This window comes from Somniosus microcephalus, chromosome 10 (assembly GCF_052327205.1).
Source record: "Somniosus microcephalus isolate GS21.2 chromosome 10, FLI_Smic_1.0, whole genome shotgun sequence".
In the NCBI taxonomy this organism is placed as follows: Eukaryota; Metazoa; Chordata; class Chondrichthyes; order Squaliformes; family Somniosidae; genus Somniosus; species Somniosus microcephalus.
Genome location: NC_140996.1, coordinates 209625047 through 209643434, shown reverse-complemented (window position 1 = coordinate 209643434; position 18388 = coordinate 209625047). Strand labels below are relative to the sequence as shown.

The window sequence follows — 18388 nt, the reverse complement described above, 5'->3', positions numbered from 1 at the left end:
ATTCTGCACTAACAATCTCTCTGTATTTGCTGAGGATTACTACTGCTGTCGTATGAAATTACTCTTCCATGAAATTTGTCCTACTTGTATGGTCTTGATTATCACTTTAACATGAAATAACTTTTCCACAAAATCTATCCTGCTCGCTATATCCACATGTAGTCACGGAGGAGTCATAACACGCAAGCTACATACTTTTAACTTGGAGGAGTTATTTCATGGTACACTGGATCAGCACTCTGTAAAGCTTTTAATGTTGCAGCCAAATGAAAAGAAAGCTCTGTGATTCAGTAGAAATGAATACCTCTCAAGTTTTTTTTTATTCATTGATGGGACGTGGGCCTCGCTGGCTAGGCCTGCATTTAGTGCCCATCCCTAATTGCCCTTGAGAAGATGGTGGTGAGCCGCCTTCTTGAACCGCTGCAGTCCATATGGTGTAGGTACACCCACAATGCTGTTAGGAAGGGAGTTCCAGGATTTTGGCCCAGCGACAGTGAAGGAACGGCGATACAGGTCCAAGTCAGGATGGTGTGTGGCTTGGAGGGGAACTTGTAGGTGGTGATGTTCCCATGCGTCTGCTGTCCTTGTCCTTCTAAGTGGTAGAGGTCGCGGGTTTGGAAGGTGCTGTCGAAGGAGCTTTTGGCGAGTTGCTGCAGTGCATCTTGTAGATGGTACACACTGCAGCCACAGTGCGCCGGTGGTGGAGGGAGTGAATGTTGAAATGGTGGATGGGGTGCCAATCAAGCGGGCTGCTTTATCCTGAATGGTGTCGAGCTTCTTGAGTGTTGTTGGAGCTGCACTCATCCAGGCAAGTGGAGAGTATTCCATCACACTCCTGACTTGTGCCTTGTAGATGGTGGAAAGGCTTTGGGGAGTCAGGAGGTGAGACACTCACCGCAGAATACCCAGCCTCTGACCTGCTCTTGTAGCCACAGTATTTATATGGCTGGTCCAGTTCAGTTTCTGATCAATGGTAACCCCCAGGATGTTGATAGTGGGGGATTCAGCGATGGTAATGCCATTGAATGACCATTCTTCATGTCTAAGCCTAAGCGCTAAAGCCTACATTTTCTACTATTGATGTCGTTTAGACCCGAATGGCTAGTTGGAGGGTTTTAGACAGACTCAAATGGAGATGTACTGTTTGTACCCAATTTTTCAAGATCAGCTCATTAATATAACTCCAGGTGCACATTTGGATGGGTGCAGGTAGCAGACTGGTGGTGGGAGTGACAGAAATGGAGTAAGTGACATTTTAAGGAGCAAACCAATAGTATCACAATAGTGGAGAAGAAAAATGCTAAAAACCCTTTGGAAAGGCTCAGAAGGCATGCAAACCCATTAGAGACCTTTGCCAGGCCTAAAAGGGGAGGTAGCGGAGAAGTGACATGCAAAAATAAAGGGAGAGGAAACCCGAGGCGCAGGCATGAGTCTGAAGGAAAGGGAACAGCCCTGCACCCAATTCCTGTTTGGTAGTTGCTAAAGTGCAGATGGCACTGCACGAGATCCGTGCAAGGAGGGTGGCGCTCTGTACTGTTCCATGGAACCATCTCCAAAGGTCAGCATTGCTATATGCCTGCAAGGAGACAGAGCCAAGTTTCAGGCTGTTGCACTCTGTGCCACCCCTATGCTGCGTGATAGCTGTAGGTGTCGTGGCACAGCTCTGCATCTGGCCTCGCAGGGGATTCACAGGTTCTGGGTTAGCAAACTACGAAGATGGTTTTGAATAATCATTGCCAGATGTGTGTGCCAGGGCCTGTAAATATTGGGCTCTCTACCGTCCTGTTTTTCCGTGGGAACAGGTGGTAGCAGAACCAAAATGACAAAAAATAAACTTACTGCTGACCTCCCGCCTGAGGCCCCCCCCCACCCCCGCTACCGTTTTAGAGTGGGGCTTGATTTAAATGGCCTGCACTTCTGTCTTTGGGATCCCAATACCAACTTGACGCAGTTAAAGACTACTACAATTGAGTGCCGGACCCAGGGTGAGAAATGGCTAGAAAGGGATCCCTGGAAGCAGCTCTGGCTTGCTTTTCTCTTATCACAGTCCCAGACTTGAATCCCCCTTGAACAAGGCCACAGATAATCTGTATGGCCCTTTCAACATTCTCCAATTGGCCCAATGTGGTAACCATTGCTGTCTCTCTGAGAGCAGTCATCACAACTGCCTCATCTTCGACTCTGACCTTAATGCCTTGCATGGCAGTTGAGAGATCACCTCACCAGTCTCCATCCTGTCCTGTTCACCCCACCCAGGCTCTGCTAATGGAACAACATTCACCGTCCTTCTCTGTATTTCACTCCAGAATGTCCATTCACATGCAAATAATGTTCTTACCATCCACTGTGGATAATTGCATTGAAAACCTAGTTATGACCCAAAATTGGATCATGGGTGGCAACAACATGCCCCTCCCGGAGTCGCCCCATTTGGCTATACTTTCCATCACCTGCCCCACCCAAACCTCTACAGTGGTGGTACGGCTTTATCAACGAGTCACTCCTTGGCTTCTGGCCCTACTCCTCTGGCACCTTCTCCTTCTTTGAACACCTCACCCTGTTCTATCTTTCTTGCCTCGCATTCAAAATCCTCATCATCTATCACCTCTCCAAGACCCATGCCAAGTTTTTCCCTGAGATATCCTCTCTTTCTTTCCTCCGCACCAAGCAACTCATTATCCTTGGTTATTCCAATCTTCACCTTAGCTCCCATTTCCCTCTCTCCAAATTCACCTTCCCCCTCCTCCTCCCTAAAGCTCTCCCTCTACATAAATGCTTCTACCCATATTGCCAGGTTGGACCATTCCCCAACCTTGCAATCTCCCGTGGCCTCATTTATCATTCTATAGGGAGTATAGTAATGGAGAATTTGCGCTGAGGCAGGAGCGAGACAGAATATTTTATTCATATTCTATTCATGGATTTAAACAACAAGGGGAGGTGGTGGGAACTACCTTTGTTTGCTCTTAATAGCAAAATTGTAAGTGCGTTTTTTACATGGGTGTGATTAAACTACAAATAGTGAACAGAAGAAATCTCCAAAGGTGAACTAAATGGAGTGAATGATCTTATCTCATTCTTGCTTTAAAACTAGCAAGTTTTCATTCTTAAACTAATAGCATTACGATGTTGGTTCCCCCCCCCCTCCCCCCGCCACTTATCTAATCACTGTCTTTCAAAGAGAAATGAAGGATGCAGTAAAATTATTTTCCTAGGATATCGGATAAGTAGAAAAAGAAAACTGCTTGCTCAACAGAAGATGTGCAGATGATTACAAATGACTGTATGCTTGAAATGCAGTGCATTTCACATCAACACTTAAAACTCATGTCGAACGAAAATGTAAACTTACCGAACACAGTTCTGGCAGGGACAGATTCCCTGTTCAACCAAAATGACATCTGGGATAAGATAACAGTCATAATGCAGGGGAGATAGGTTTGGATAACAAAATAACCGATCTTTCTCTTCAGGTGGAAATGTGCTATCATTACTACATAATCACCTGTAACAAAGGGGAAAAAACATTAGAAAGTCATCACGGGTGAAGAGGAGGGTGAATGGGATTATTTCTAAAATCATTTGTTAAAGTACATTTGACATAACAACAGCAACTTTCGTCATTCACATTGTGTATTAATTGAACCTGTTCTCTTCAAAGAAACTACATTGTGGGGTTTTTTCTGGCACACCTATGACTATCAAAATTCATTCATTACGCACCCATATCATACATCCATGGCCAGCCATGGATTACTGAATTGTACTTATTATTTGCTTGACTTATGAAATGAAGTGATTGAATTAACTATGGAGAAACACTACATCAGGCAATTTTCATTTTTCCAGGGTGAAAGGTTCATACATCGATGGACGCATAAATGGCCTCAGTTTGCATTCACGCGCATTTTTGTCTTTATTTGGAGTACTAGAAGCTTGAAATTGGCGTGAAGCAAGCATGTAAGTAAGGTGCATGTGCACTGGAGTTTTCTTAGCATCTGGTCCCATCAGTGCAGACAGGGAGAGCGAGTGCAGACAGCTGTTTTTCCCTCAATCTTTAAATCTCATTAAGGGAGATGTTCGCCTATTTCAGGAGGACGCGCTGCTCACCCATTAGCAGGCTCACCTCAAAATTGCATCAAGCAGGCCTTACACTTCAGTGGGGCTGACAAGGGGCCCCTGGCCCCCCCTCTTTCATTTTTAACTGCTAGCCGCCTGTTTTTCAGCAGAGAAACAGACGGCCACCAGTTGAAAAATCAACCCAAGAGGCGCAATCAACCTGCCCGTGTTGCTACCTGTCTAGTTCTTAGGGGTGTAGAATAATCCCACAGCATTGTTGGTACAATCTTATGTTACTTTAGAATGACAAGAAGTTTCTGGCAATGTGGATAACAGTTTGGCTAACAGAAAAATGAGCAACAACGTGGTAATTTAGCAATTATTCAATTAAGAAGATGGATAAATAATATTGATGTTTAACATACTCAAAAGATAGGCTGGGAGTTAACTTAAAAACTGGCTATCTTTGTAGAACAACCCTGAGCAGCACTTGAAGTGGAGTTCTGAGATTAGGTATCACAGTGATTTGCCACAGAGTCAACATCTGAAGGATGGTACTTTGACCTTAGTGGTGCTCAAAGTGGCCCAAAATATCCAGCTATGTTGATCATCAGAAGAATCCAAGGAGGTCTGACTGCTTATATCCCTGAGCTACATGGAGTCAGATGCTTGATAAGCAGGCCAATCTCCCTGGTTAACTGTGTCCATTTCAATTGATATAGTGTGGTGCAAGAATGTAGCATCACTGTGCAATCTGTGGAAGCTGGTTTGCATGGCAGCACAGGCATGTTTGGTGTGCTGAGATGCTCTAGGCACTCGCTGTCTCCTGCCCTCAAAGCCTGCAGCATATGGGGAGCTGAGGACGAAACTCTTGACTCCTGGGGCTGGTGCATTTCTTCATCTTTTTCAACCTCAACAAATGATGGCCACTTCCTTTAGTCAATTGGGCTTGTGGCAGACATTACGGGTGAGGTATCGTCCTCCAGTCTTCCTGCTCTATCACCTGCACTCGGATATTGGCCACCACTTCACTTCCTTCTGCATCTTCATCTTCCTCCTTAGACAAGATGAAGATCCTTTCTTTTGAATGAGTAGCTGCTATTTGGGGTAGGGATGAATCACCTGTGTAAATATGAAAGTATGATTTAATAATGCATGACCTTGCACTTTAAATAATCTGAGGAAACTTTTTTTAAAACATGTATAAAATTATATTTTTGCCTAAAGTGATGACAGAATGCATATCAAGTGAATAATGAGCATTGCATGCTATGTAATTTATAATGGCCATCTGTTTCATTAGCATAATGGTTAACATTTTTACACAATAAGTGATATTTCAGAAAATTTAACAACTTACTGGAATTCACGAACATTCCCCTTTGCTCATGTGGTTGGAGATGTAGTCACTTTGGTCTCTGCAGCAGCTAGTAACCTAGCCCTATCTTTACTATCCTCCACAGGCCTTCATTGTGAGCCAGCTACACAGCCTGATCTCTGCACACTTCTGCATCCCACTTGTATTTTGATATTGAATCAATCTGTTGGGTCAATTTTAGCCCAGACAATTTATCATCTTGGCATCAGCTTCTTAATCCATAATTTCCACTTCCGTGTTAATTAATTCTATTGCTGAAGCACCTTGGGACATTTTACTACATTAAAGGTGCTATATAAATACAAGTTGTTGTTGTTGTTGAAACAGAGCTTACAGAGGATGCTTTAGCAGGGGCTGGAAGTCATTCCACTTTGCTTGTTGTCAATGGAGAGCAAAGCACTGTGGTTACCAAGGGTCAAATTTGTCAGCTCTGGTTGGTAAGTCAGTTAGCTTGTATTATAACTTTAACTGGCTTAACTCATCATCTGAAGTAAATCAAAAGTGGAACATTTTCATTTTAGTGCTTGAACAGTAACTATATGTGATTACCACACATCTACTGCTCAAACAGGTTGAACAGCCATTGATGGGATAACAGGTTGAACGTTTTAACCCTGTAATACTTGCTTTGAATTATGAATTATCGTAGTCTCAAATGAATGCCCTAACTCATTTTACACCACATGAGATGAGAATGTGTTAATAATCTACTGATGAAATAGGACTAGTAAATTATTAAACTGATACTTCTAAAGCATCACTGGTTGTAAATGGAAAACACAACCTTACTTATCAAAAAAGCAAAAATACTCTCTTGTGCATGAGTGCGCTTATCCGATGAGTCACACATGCACACACCAGGGAAGTCTTAGGATCAATCCCTGGTCTGTGCTGATCTCAGAGTGACAGTAGCGAAACAACAATTGACCTCAGCAGCCCTCAGCTAAGGAGTGGGAAATTAGCCAGGGGCTCCCACTCCTGATTGCTTTCCAAGTACCCCCGCTGGAAGTGTACAGGTGTGAGCATATCAGGTAAGGACAGGATTGAGTCAATGCCTTTGAGGGTGGGAGAACTTTTGCTAAGAAAGCTGACAAATAAATGATGTCAAAATAGTTACATTCATATCAATGTGTGTACTATGTAGTGACGAATATACATGGGTATATGCAATATACCCACTCTTATTTTCATTAAAGGAACACATGCTAACTTTTCATCAGTTAAAAATGATAGCAGTCGCATACTTGAAATTGGGAGGGCTTGTCCATCCTGATGTCGATATGTAGTAGCCCTACTTTCAAGTGGGTGGACCATACAGCTGCATTCACAAATCGGTCCGGCAGATTCTAATCGCTTTGGACTTCAATTCACTCATCTCTGCTAACCTAGTTTTTTTTAAATCTGGCCAGTAAGCAGCGATGTACGAATTAGTTGTCACATTTATTTTAATGGGACCCTAGAAAGCCAATCTAGAAGTTTCACCTGAACACAGAGTACAATTATAGTAATATATACTGTAGAACCTGACTGCAATGGACTATTTGGGAGCCAGACAGACAGTGCATTTTAACAAGGTGCACTGAGGCGTGTCGCCAACATCCTGCCCCCGCTCAAAAAAACGTTCGTTTTTCACACTTCGGTTGGTGCATTTTTGAGTACCCACTTCTAAAATTGTAACTAAATAAATCATGCTGCAAAATGCACCAAACGAGCTGTCAAACATGCCGCTAACATCGTCACTACACCACTATGTGGCCAGTAATATAAGCTGTGTACCAAAACAGATTTTAAAGGACTTTTTTTTTTTTTTACTGCGTTTTAACTCTTCCTGTAAACTTACCTTCCTGTAAGTGCCTTACCTTTGTCAATAACAGATTTTTAAAAAATGGGCCATGCATAACGCGTTCAGTCTGTGTAAACGCCTTGGTTTGTGCGTGTCCGCAGACCTAACTCCTGATCTGTGCCCAATAAAGAGCTCACGAACTGCAGAAAAGCCACTGATGGCTGCAGCTCTCCTATCCTCGAAATCCGATTTTTGTTCCTCAGTAATCCCTTCTTGCAATCTGCATCCAGCAGTGTGTCATCTACTCTGCACAGATTCCCGTCCACTGGTCGCATGTCTATCTCGCCCGTCGTTCAGGGCAAAGCTTTTTAACGTTACCAACTTGTGGATTAATTTTTTTTGAACCATCAAATCTAAAAGAGGCACAAATACAGACATATCAAAGTTCAAAACTGTATTTGCAACGGGTTCCAATTCGCGGGACCAATTAGAGATCCGAACCCGCACAATCTGGAAGGACCAAAAGTCAAGGATGTGTGAACTACCTGGGATCATTTGGGCATGTGGTCGTTAGCCGGTCTGTCGCTATCTCTTTTGAACTTGATACTGCTAACCCCCCCCCCTCCCCCACAAAAAAAAAACACGTGAAGGATGATGTTAGAATTACTGGGCCTCATTGCTAGCATCTTGTTATTAAAAGTCGACGGAGAACTTCCATTTGTTGTAGAAAACAACGCGGCCATGATTGTCAATTGGTAAGTCCCTGTTCAGTTTGCAGTTGGTGTCCTTGGTTGTGTGCTTTGCATTGAGCAGGAACACACTGGAGCAGCCGGAGCACTTCGCTTGAATGTTGGTGAGAATAAGCAAGGGCCGTGCATTAGTGGGTTTTCAGGGAGCGAGAAGCAGAATTGTCGAATATCCTGGTGAAACCCCCCCCCCCCCCAGGAGATCCGCAATTGCACGTCACAAAAAATGGAACCTGACTTTGCTCGGTCAACAGAAACTAGTCGTCCTAAGTAAAAAAAAACCCCGAAGAGCCACTGAACGCGATCCTCAAAACATTAGTGAGATTCCTGGAACGCCATGTAATAGAAACAGAATGTGACATATTCAGTCACCGTAAACGAGAAGCCTTGGGAATAAACCACAGGATGATGCAGATGATTTAAAAACACTGCCGGCTTTTGCTGCAAGAATCGTTGTTAACGATGCAAATCAGTCAAGTGCCATGACCATATTGTATCAGATTGTCAGTATGTATTAGTCAGTAATTTTTTTCCTGAGATAAAGGTTAGCAGAAAATACGAGAGAATGTAAATGCTCTTGTCTGACCTGTTTTGGAGGGGAGGGGGTGGGGAGCGCAGGCTCCTCTTCTGCCTCGTAGTTGTCTCATTTCGCTTAAAAATCATAGAAGTGTTTTAAGGGGATCTTTGTGATACTGAGATGCATATGTGCCTATATACACAAAAAAAGTTAACGCTCACAAATTCTTAAGTGACTTGTGCCATTTAAAAAAAAAATCCGCTGATAACACAGGTCTGCAATGAGTCAGATTTGGATCTGACTCCTGAGCACTGCTATAAATAAAGGAGTTGTTGTAACTTCTGGATGTGAGACCACTTCCAATAGACAGTCTCTCACTGCTTGGACCTTGCACACTTTAGATACATAGAAACATAGAAAAATAGGAGCAGGAGTAGGCCATTCGGCCCTTCGAGCCTGCTCCACCATTCAATATGATCATGGCTGATCCTCTATCTCAATACCATATTCCCGCTCTCTCCCCATACCCCTTGATGCCTTTTGTGTCTAGAAATCTGTCGAGAAATCTATCTATGTCCTTCTTAAATATATTCAGTGACTTGGCCTCCACAGCCTTCTGTGGTAGAGAATTCCACAGGTTCACCACCCTCTGAGTGAAGAAATTTCTCCTCATCTCAGTCCTAAATGTCCTACCCCATATCCTGAGACTTAACCACTCGTTCTAGACATATCCCCCCCCCCCCCCAAGCCAGGGGAACCATCCTCCCTGCATCCAGTCTGTCTAGCCCTGTCAGAATTTTATACGTTCCAATGAGATCCCCTCTCATTCTTCTAAGGAGCACCCAGATGGTCCCCAGGGACTTGCTGGCAACAGTATTAACTTTTATTCATGATCTTTTTAAAGTTACAAGAGAGCAGGTGCTTCTGCCCAGGTTCTCTTAACATTAAAACCGCCCGCCGGGATAGCAGTGTTTTTGCGCATGCATCCAAGCAGGCATGTGCAGAGCCCCTTGTAAATTCAGTATAAGATGCAGCTAGCAGTACGTCACAAGTCTGCCTGTTGAACAGTGCACTCTTACAGATACCAGTCTGAGACCAGCAACTTAGTGTAACTAAATATTAAAGAATAGTTTGCTGGAAGGAATAAAATATTTTGGATCATTTGCAGTTAGGACCTTATGAACCTCATTGTTGCATTGCATTTAGCAACAATGCGAAAAGATTGCATTTTACATTGCCTCTTCAATCCAGGGCAGTTTTCAGTTCTGATGAAAAGTTGCACTTTTTACTGTGCATCAGTGTTTTGTGCTTTGCGCTAAAACTATAGTAAATTTTTTGAGGATGTAACTGGTAAAATAGATAAGGGAGAACCAGTGGATGTGGTGTATTTGGACTTTTAGAAGGCTTTCGATAAGGTCCAGCATAAGGGATTAGTGTGTAAAGTTAAGGCACATGGGATTGGGGGCAAGGTATTGACTTGGATAGAGAACTGGTTGGCAGACAGAAAGCAAAGAGTTGGAATAAACAGGTCTTTTTCCGAGTGGCAGGCAGTGACTAGTGGGGTACCGCAAGGATCGGTCCTTGGACCCCAGCTATTCACAATATATATTAATGATCTAGACAAGGGAACTAGATGTAATATCTCCAAGTTTGCAGACGACACAAAGCTGGGTGGGCATGTGTGCTGTGAGGAGGATGCTGAGAAACTCCAGGATGATTTGGACAGGTTGGGTGATTGGGCAGAAGCATGGCAGATGCAAATAATGTGGATAAATGCGAGGTTATCCACTTTGGTGTAAAAAACAGGAAGGCAGATTATTATCTGAATGGCAATAGATTGGGAGAAGGGGAAGTGCAACGAGACCTGGGTGTCTTTGTGCACCAGTCACTGAAGGTAAGCATGCAGGTGCAGCAGGCGGTTAAGGCGGCAAATGGTATGTTGGCCTTCGTAGCGAGAGGGTTTGAGTGCAGGAACAAGGATGTCTTGCTGCAGTTGTACAGGGCCTTGGTGAGACCACATCTTAGTTTTGGTCACCTTATCTGAGGAAGGATGTTCTTGCCATGAAGGGAGTTCAGTGAAGATTCACCAGGCTGATACCTGGGATGGCAGGAATGACGTATGAGGAGAGATTGGGTCGATTGGGCTTATACTCGCTGGAGTTTAGAAGAATGAGAGGGGATCTCATTGAAACTTATAAAATTCTGACAGGACTGGACAGACTAGATGCAGGAAGGATGTTCCCGATGGTCGTGGAGTCCAGAACCAGGGATCACAGTCTAAGGATAGGGGGTAAGCCATTTAGGACAGAAATTAGGAGGAATTTCTTCACCCAGAGAGTGGTGAACTTGTGGAATTCTCTACCACAGAAGGCAGTAGAGGCCAATTCATTAAATATATTCAAGAAGGAGTTGGATATATTTCTTAAGGCTAAAGGGATCAAGGGATGTGGGGAGTAAGCAGGGACAGGGTACTGAATTTGGATGATCAGCCATGATCGCATTGAATGGCGGAGCAGGCTCGAGGGGCCAAATGGCCTACTCCTATCTTCTATGTTTCTATGCAAATACAGAAAATGTCTGAAATTCTGCAAAGTTAAGACTAAAATCAATCTTTAAATAGCAATGTTTTTACTAAACTAGGTGAGGTTGAGTCATTGTGCCCAAGAATTTCACTAAAATTATTCATCTAAACTATATGTATATATGTAAATCCTTTTTACTGTGGATTTCTGATCAGGGGCTATGATACCCGCCCTAGTTGCAGATTTTAAACCATTTACAGGATGACACATGCATCCCCCCCCCATCATAGTTTAGTAAAGTAGCCGGTTTTTGACTTCACTCGCGTTGGAAAATATACCCCAGAAGTGTTAAAATGATGTGCCAGAAGTTACAATAACTCCTTTATTTATAGCAGTTCGACTTGCTGTGTGTGTGCAACCCGCGCCCCCCAGTAATCGCTTTATGTAACACCGCCGCCCACGTGAGCGTGAAATTGCCTCGCCAGCAGCAGCCAATCGGAGCGGGGTATCTCAAAGAGGGGATGACGTCTGCGGTAATCCGATGTTCACGTGACCCGCGGGAGCTCACAACGTGTCCGGGGAGGGGATTCCCAGGATTGCAATTCTCAGGTGGAACCGAGCTGTCCATCATCCTGGATCTGTCACTCAGAACCAGCAACACTGCATTCAACCACTGCTGTCAGATAGTCCACGCTGCATTCGGATTCCTGCAACTGCGCCCTGAGGAAGTGCATTTTTTTTTGTAACCTCTTTTAATCACCGCGGCTTTGGTGGCGGCGTCTCGAAATCAGCAAGTGTGTTTTATCTGAGCGGATCATGGACCGGTGCATGCTATTTACAATTGCAGCAACTTGCCCTCTTTGAGATACCCCGCTCCGATTGGTGCCTGTAACATATTAAAAAAACTGACGCATACTGGAATAAAAATGACTGGATTATAATATAGGTGCTGTCTCCTATCCATGAGCAAAAGCAGATGAAAACATACACAGACCTGTGCTTGAGCTGCTAATTTCACTGCCCACAGTGTGACCCAACAAATCGTATTGATTCAGACGAGACCCGTCTTCTGCCACAACCACAGATTTGTTAACTTCATTAGTCCATGTGTAAATAACCTCAGAGTTCGGATAGGCATCTATTAGGAAGAAGAGATTGCAAATGTTAGACAGTGAGCCCATCATTGCAACACGTTCGTTATGTTGGCGTGGCTGTGACTTTCATGAGGCGCCTGCTGCTCTCGTGTGTTGTTTGGAGCAAGAAAATGCAGTAACAGTTAGAATCTATATTGCAGCATAAATTAGTTATCAGCTTACAGTCTCCAGGTGCTATCTGTTATGACAATCAATATTATAAAAGAATCAAAATATTATTTGATTTCAGTTAGCGACTTAGGCTGCATTTACACTGCACATATCTATCCCCTTCAGATGTACTTGCACAGACCAGATTTATGTTATATAAGAACATAAGAATTAGGAGCAGGAGTAGGCCATTCGGCCCTTCGAGCCTGCTCCGCCATTCAATGAGATCATGGCTGATCTTCTGCCTCAACTCCATTCACTGGCCCTATCGCCATATCCCTTGATGCCCTTACTAGTCAGAAATCTATCGACTTCTGTTTTGAATATACCCAGTGAATGAGCCTCCATAGCCCTCTGGGGTAGAGAATTCCAAAGATTCAACACCCTCTGAAGAAATTTCTTCTCAACTCAGTCCTGAATGGCCTACCCTTTATCTTGAGGCTGTGGCCCCTGGTTCTAGACTCCCCAGCCAAGGGAAACATTCTCCCAGCATCCATCCTATCAAGCCCTGTAATAATTTTGTATGCTTCAATGAGATCCCCTCTCATTCTTCTGAATTCAAGAGAATACAGGCCTAGTTTACTCAATCTCTTCTCATACGACAGTCCCGCCATCCCAGGAATCAATCTCGTGAACCTTCGTTGCACTCCCTCTATGGCAAGTATATCCTTCCTTAGGTAAGGAGACCAATATTGTACAGTACTCCAGGTGTGATCTCACCAAGGCCCTATATAATTGAAGTAAGACTTCTTTACTACTGTACTCAAATCCTCTTGTAATGAAGTCCAGCATACCATTTGCCTTCCTAATGGCTTGCTGCACCTGCACATTCACTTTCAGTGACTCATGTACAAGGACACCCAGGTCCCTTTGAGCATCTGCATTCCCTAATCTTTCACCATTTAGGAAATACTCTGCCTGTTTTTTCTACCAAAGTGGATAACTTCACATTTATCCACATTGAGGGGGAAAAATTCAGTTGTAAAAGCCAGTGAGCGTCCTGTGTGGGATCTCCAGACCGCTGCATGGCCATGCAGCTTAGCGGGAATGTTGCTCCTGACATCATTTCATTTTGATGTCATTACACAGCGCATTCATTCGACATTCCGCTGTACACCTGAACCCTGGGAGAACAAAGTTATACTACCACCTACGAACTGGAAAAAACCTCAAAAGTGCTGGGGTTTTCACTTCCCCTTTAAGTTGATGTGCAATCAGTACTGATCACAGAATCACAGAAACCCCACAGTGCAGATAGAGGCCATTTCGGCCCATCGAGCCTGCACCGACACATATCCCATCCGATCCCCGTAACCCCTACACCAACACATATCCCACCCTATCCCCGTAACCCCACGTATTTAATCCCCCTAACACTAAGGGTCAATTTATCATAGCCAATCAACCTAACTCGCACATCTTTGGACTGTGGGAGGAAACCGGAGCACCCGGAGGAAACCCACGCAAACACGGGGAGAATGTGCAAACTCCACACAGACAGTACTGATCTGAGTTATTCTCCCACTTCTGCTTCGCAGCGATACAAAACTAGAAGTATTACTACAGCCCTAAAGTATATTTGCACACTTTATGTAATACTGGAGCTCATTGTTTCTGTTTTTACACTGGAAACAAAATGCATACTTTTAATATCTGAGATGTGAGAGCTCAATTTAATTTTCATTACTGCTAGCTTGCTTTCCCCCACATTGCGGAGGATGCATACTGCAGTCTAATATTAAAAAGATCATTTCAAAGTCAGTGGCCCTGAAAATCCACAGATGTTGGTGGATTTGGAGGAGGCAGCAATTAGCAGAGATGATAATTGAGGTGGTATCCAGTTATATCAGGTCTCTTGCCCCACTGTCAATGCGCTTTGGTTTCTTATGGCGGTGGGCAGTTCTTGCATCCGGCCCCTTGCAGCCTGATGTCAGGAATAGAGGCAGCACCAGGGGATAGCGGTGTCTGCTTCTCGGGTGAACGTAAACGATCCCGTGGCACCGGTTCTCCCTTGTATCCTGGCAAATATTTATCCCTCAACCAACATCACTAAAAATTAGCTGGTCATTATTACATTGCAGTTTGTGGGACCTTGCTGTGTGCAAATTGCCCGATCGCATTTTCTGCATTATAACAGCGACTACACTTCACAAGTACTTCAGTGGCTGTGGGACATCAATTCATATTCTATTTCTACTGCCATCTCTGCATTACTTTCTGACCAAGGAGAACAGAACTGTGCAGGTGTGTGCAGGAGTTCTGCTCATCAAAATTTTAATTCCAGTTATGGTTTAATATTAACAAATAGTTGGCAGGTCAATCAGCTCTTAGTTAAAATTAAACAGTTTGAAAAATAGTTTTAGAATGCTTCTTCGTGGTCTAACCAAATCCCTGTGAATGTTTTTTAAACCAACACGGTCTCGCACTGTTTGCTAAAATATTATTCAGATGACTTCATCTGATTTACATAGGATATTCGATATACGACACAGAAACAGGCCATTCGGCCTAACCAGCCCATGCCGGCATTACAGAATTAGTGTTTATGCAAAGTTAGAACACTTCACATCAATAATAATGCTTAATCGTACCTTATCATGTTGAAACATCTCGAGGCCCATCAAAATGGATTCCATTTGAATGCAAGTGACTGCTGTTATGTCGGAAAGCATGCTAGCAATTCTTCACAACAACAGTGAGATGGATGACCAGCGAATCTGTTTTCCTAGTGACACTGACTGGTTGAGGGAGAAATGTTGGCCAGAGACACTGGGAGAACCCCTGTCCCCAGAGCAGGTCCAGGGGATCTTTCATGTTCAAGTGAACCCCCAGAACAGGCAGACAGGAACTTAGTTTAATGTCTTATCTGAAAGAAGGCACTTCTGAAAATGCTGTACTCTGAAAATAACACATTTAAAATAGTGTGGTGTAACTGGCCTGCAGAAATGACGAAGATGATTTCAGTTGGGAGGGAATTCTGGTAAAAGGAAAAAATAAATTGAGAATATAGAAACAAAAAACTTATCAGCGATCTGTCTTTTTCCTTATTCATAGTTGTTCGTATAATTGTCTGCAAATGCAAAAATGCCATTCATCCAAGCAGTGTGGGAAACACTCCAGTTCTGTGAAGTGAATAATTCAGATAACCAATTGCATATTAATTCCAATGTTGTACTGCATTAAACAATATCATTTCAGTACTGAAGCAGATACAGTCTACTGTTAATTCAAAATCAATTATTGCTTGAAAAAAAATGTATTATCCAGTAATTCAAATTAAGGAACATAAATAAAACAGCACTGAAAGCATTTTGGCCTAAATAAATGAATTAACAGATTATTCAAATTAAGCAACAGAATTAAAAGGGCTAGACAGTATATTGTGTCATGAAATAATTATATGCTTAGGGCAGGCTGGGAGGTCCAGCCGATTTGGATAAGTGACCTTTTTGGATAAGGAGATTTGGAACAAAGAGCTTGTCACGTGCAGCCAAATGAGTGGTTTGGAAATTATGAAATTAAAACTAAGTTTTCCACATTTGTCATGCCATCGGTCACTTTATAAGCATTTCCCCCTCTCTAGGCAGCCTCTCCAGTAACTTATCTTCTGCCTGTATCCAAGTGCTTTAAAGCAGCTATTACATAATTACAGATTGAGCGCCCAAAACCCAGAGTTCCGGAATCTGCAATGTTCCGGAATCCGGATCCCGGGCCGATTGGTGGCAGGGTCGTCCGGAATCTGCTACGTGTTCCGGAATCCGGAACCCCGGATTTTGGACGCTCAACCTGTACTTTAAAAAGCCATTAACTTTTGTTGCCTTTTTTTTGAAAAATCCTATGAAAAATGCGAGTGATGCAATAAAACTTTAGTGTTGTGTTTTATCCTCCTTAATCGGCACAGCTCCACTAAGTGTTTCCGCCAGGCTGCGGCCACGGCACCACGCCGCCCTGGGTGGTCTAGCGTGGGCCATCGGATGCTCTGCACAGCTCGCAGCATCCCTCCCCTTTAACAGAAGGGGAGGGGGCGGAGAAACGCGTCAGCACTACGCGGAGCGGCCCAGGCATTTCCAGACTCGGAACGTGTTTCTGATGTCCGAAGTCTGGAAACGCCCGAGCCCAGGTTGCGATATTTCCGGACTTCGGACATCAGAAACACGTTCCGAAGTCTGGAAAAACACGAAAACCGGCTCGGCCTTGGTCCTGAGGTTGCCGGATTCAGGACGCTCAACCTGTACTAGCTTCTATATGGAAAAGAAGCTTTAAAGGCAGTTATTGCCACAGAGTGAATGAGGTGGAATTTCAACAATTTTTTTTGCATGTTTACATTGAGTAATGCCTCGGTTTAACATCTCATCCAAAAGACAGAGTTATGCAGTTGGAAGTGCGCCTGTGTGGACATCACATGACAACAGAATCTGGAAAGCTCCCCATGGCTGAAAAGCCTTTCGCTGGCTAAGCTCAGACATAACCAAAGGTTACTCGGGTGTGTTATTGGAGGGCGTTTGTGGAACTGTACTCCAGCACGAGTCAGTGCCTGCAGGAGAGGAGAGGAGAGGAAAACATAATAAGGGGAGGGGAGCATGAGGAAGCTTCTGCTTTCAAATATCACAGTGCACTCCGACACAGGGGCTGTTCATTGTGAACACTTTACTGAGTTTTACTATTAATCTGGCTTGCAACAAACGTTAAAACAATTGTTGAAACTTTCAGTCCACCAAGACAATAAAAACTTAATTTGTCGAATCTCAATTAAATTACTGTGGTAGTATATCATGCTGAATGCACATGTTTTCAGAGTTTAACTGCAGATTTTATTCTTAATATACTTGCAGTAATAATGTTACTGTGGCGGGGTACCACATTACAATCATTAATCTTGCAGTGTGTATGGCATCACATATCAATAGCACATATTGCACAGGTTGGTAGTTCTGGCAAAAATAGACCTAATACTGAAAAAACACCCTATGAAGTTCACGGTATCCATTCCAGGAAATACCAGATCCCCTGGAGGGAGTTTAAGTTCAACTAATCTTATGCTTTAGATGACTCAATTTCTGTTCACCTTCTGAACCCATCGATGAGATTACTGCCTTGTAATCACTTGCAGGCATGGGTTATTCCTTTTATAATCTTGAATGGAACTGACTCTGCTGCCTTGAAACCCAGTCACAGTGCGTCACAACAATCCTATTTGCATTATCTTACAATGTAATTATTGCCAATCCATGAATTGTCTGTCAGATTTTATTAGCTGCCTCCTGCAGCTTGATCAGAGTATTGTCGAGATCTGCTCATTTGCAAAGTAGGAATAACCACTCTCTTTCCTGTTTAATTGGCAAGCTTACAGAGACTAATGGTTCATGTTGATAATGGGAGCAGCTATTATGTAATTGAAAGAAGAAAGCTTGCATTTCTGTCCTTCAGGACATTGCAAAGCATTTTACAGCCAATTAATTACTTTTGAAGTATAGTTACTATTGTAATGTAGGAAACACAGCAGCCTACTTGTGCGCAGCAAGGTCCCACAAACAGCAATGAGATAAATGACCAATTAAAATTGTTTTAGTGATGTTGGCTGATGGATAAATATTAAGAAAGATAGAAAGACTTGCATTTATATAGCGCCTTTCACGATCTCAGGACGTCCCAAAGTGTTTTACAGCAAATGAAATACTATTGGAAATATCATCACTATTGTGATGTCAGAAACATGGCAGCCAATTTATGCACAGCAAGCTCCCACAAACAGCAATGTGGTAATGACCAGATAATTTGTTTTTAGTGATGTTGGTTGAGGGATAAATATTGGCCAGGACACTAGTGTCAGCCTAGAAAACTAGAATGTTTCAACAGTGTCAGCCTGGGAAACCAGTTCTCAAAATGTCACTGTGCTGATTGCTCGCCTTGATTGAACTTATACAGGATCTCCCGGTTGCTCATGATGAATTAGAAGATACAGGGGTAGATTTTCAACTTGCCGCCCGGGCACAAAATTGATCAATGGAAATGAAAATCGGGCAGTTTCTATAAAGGGCGGTTGATCCACAACACCAGTTTTACCCCAGAACAGCAAGTT

At 43.3% G+C, this 18388-nt stretch overlaps 2 protein-coding genes across 3 annotated transcripts in view; one reads left to right on the top strand and one right to left on the bottom strand.

Annotated features, from left to right (window-relative positions):
• Positions 1–18388, bottom strand: part of gabra5 (gamma-aminobutyric acid type A receptor subunit alpha5) — an 84135-nt gene that overhangs the window by 16203 nt on the left and 49544 nt on the right. For both annotated transcript variants that reach the window (XM_085999548.1, XM_085999549.1), the window contains 2 exons: positions 12000–12143; positions 3353–3505 (listed from right to left, as the gene is read on the bottom strand). In XM_085999548.1, coding sequence (XP_085855674.1) covers positions 3353–3505; positions 12000–12143 — 297 coding nt within the window. The remainder of the gene's footprint in view (positions 1–3352; positions 3506–11999; positions 12144–18388) is intronic.
• gabrb3 (gamma-aminobutyric acid type A receptor subunit beta3) overlaps positions 7526–18388 on the top strand; it is a 589510-nt gene continuing 578647 nt past the window's right edge. The window contains exon 1 of the mRNA XM_085999547.1: positions 7526–7975. Coding sequence (XP_085855673.1) covers positions 7872–7975 — 104 coding nt within the window. The 5' untranslated portion in view covers positions 7526–7871. The remainder of the gene's footprint in view (positions 7976–18388) is intronic.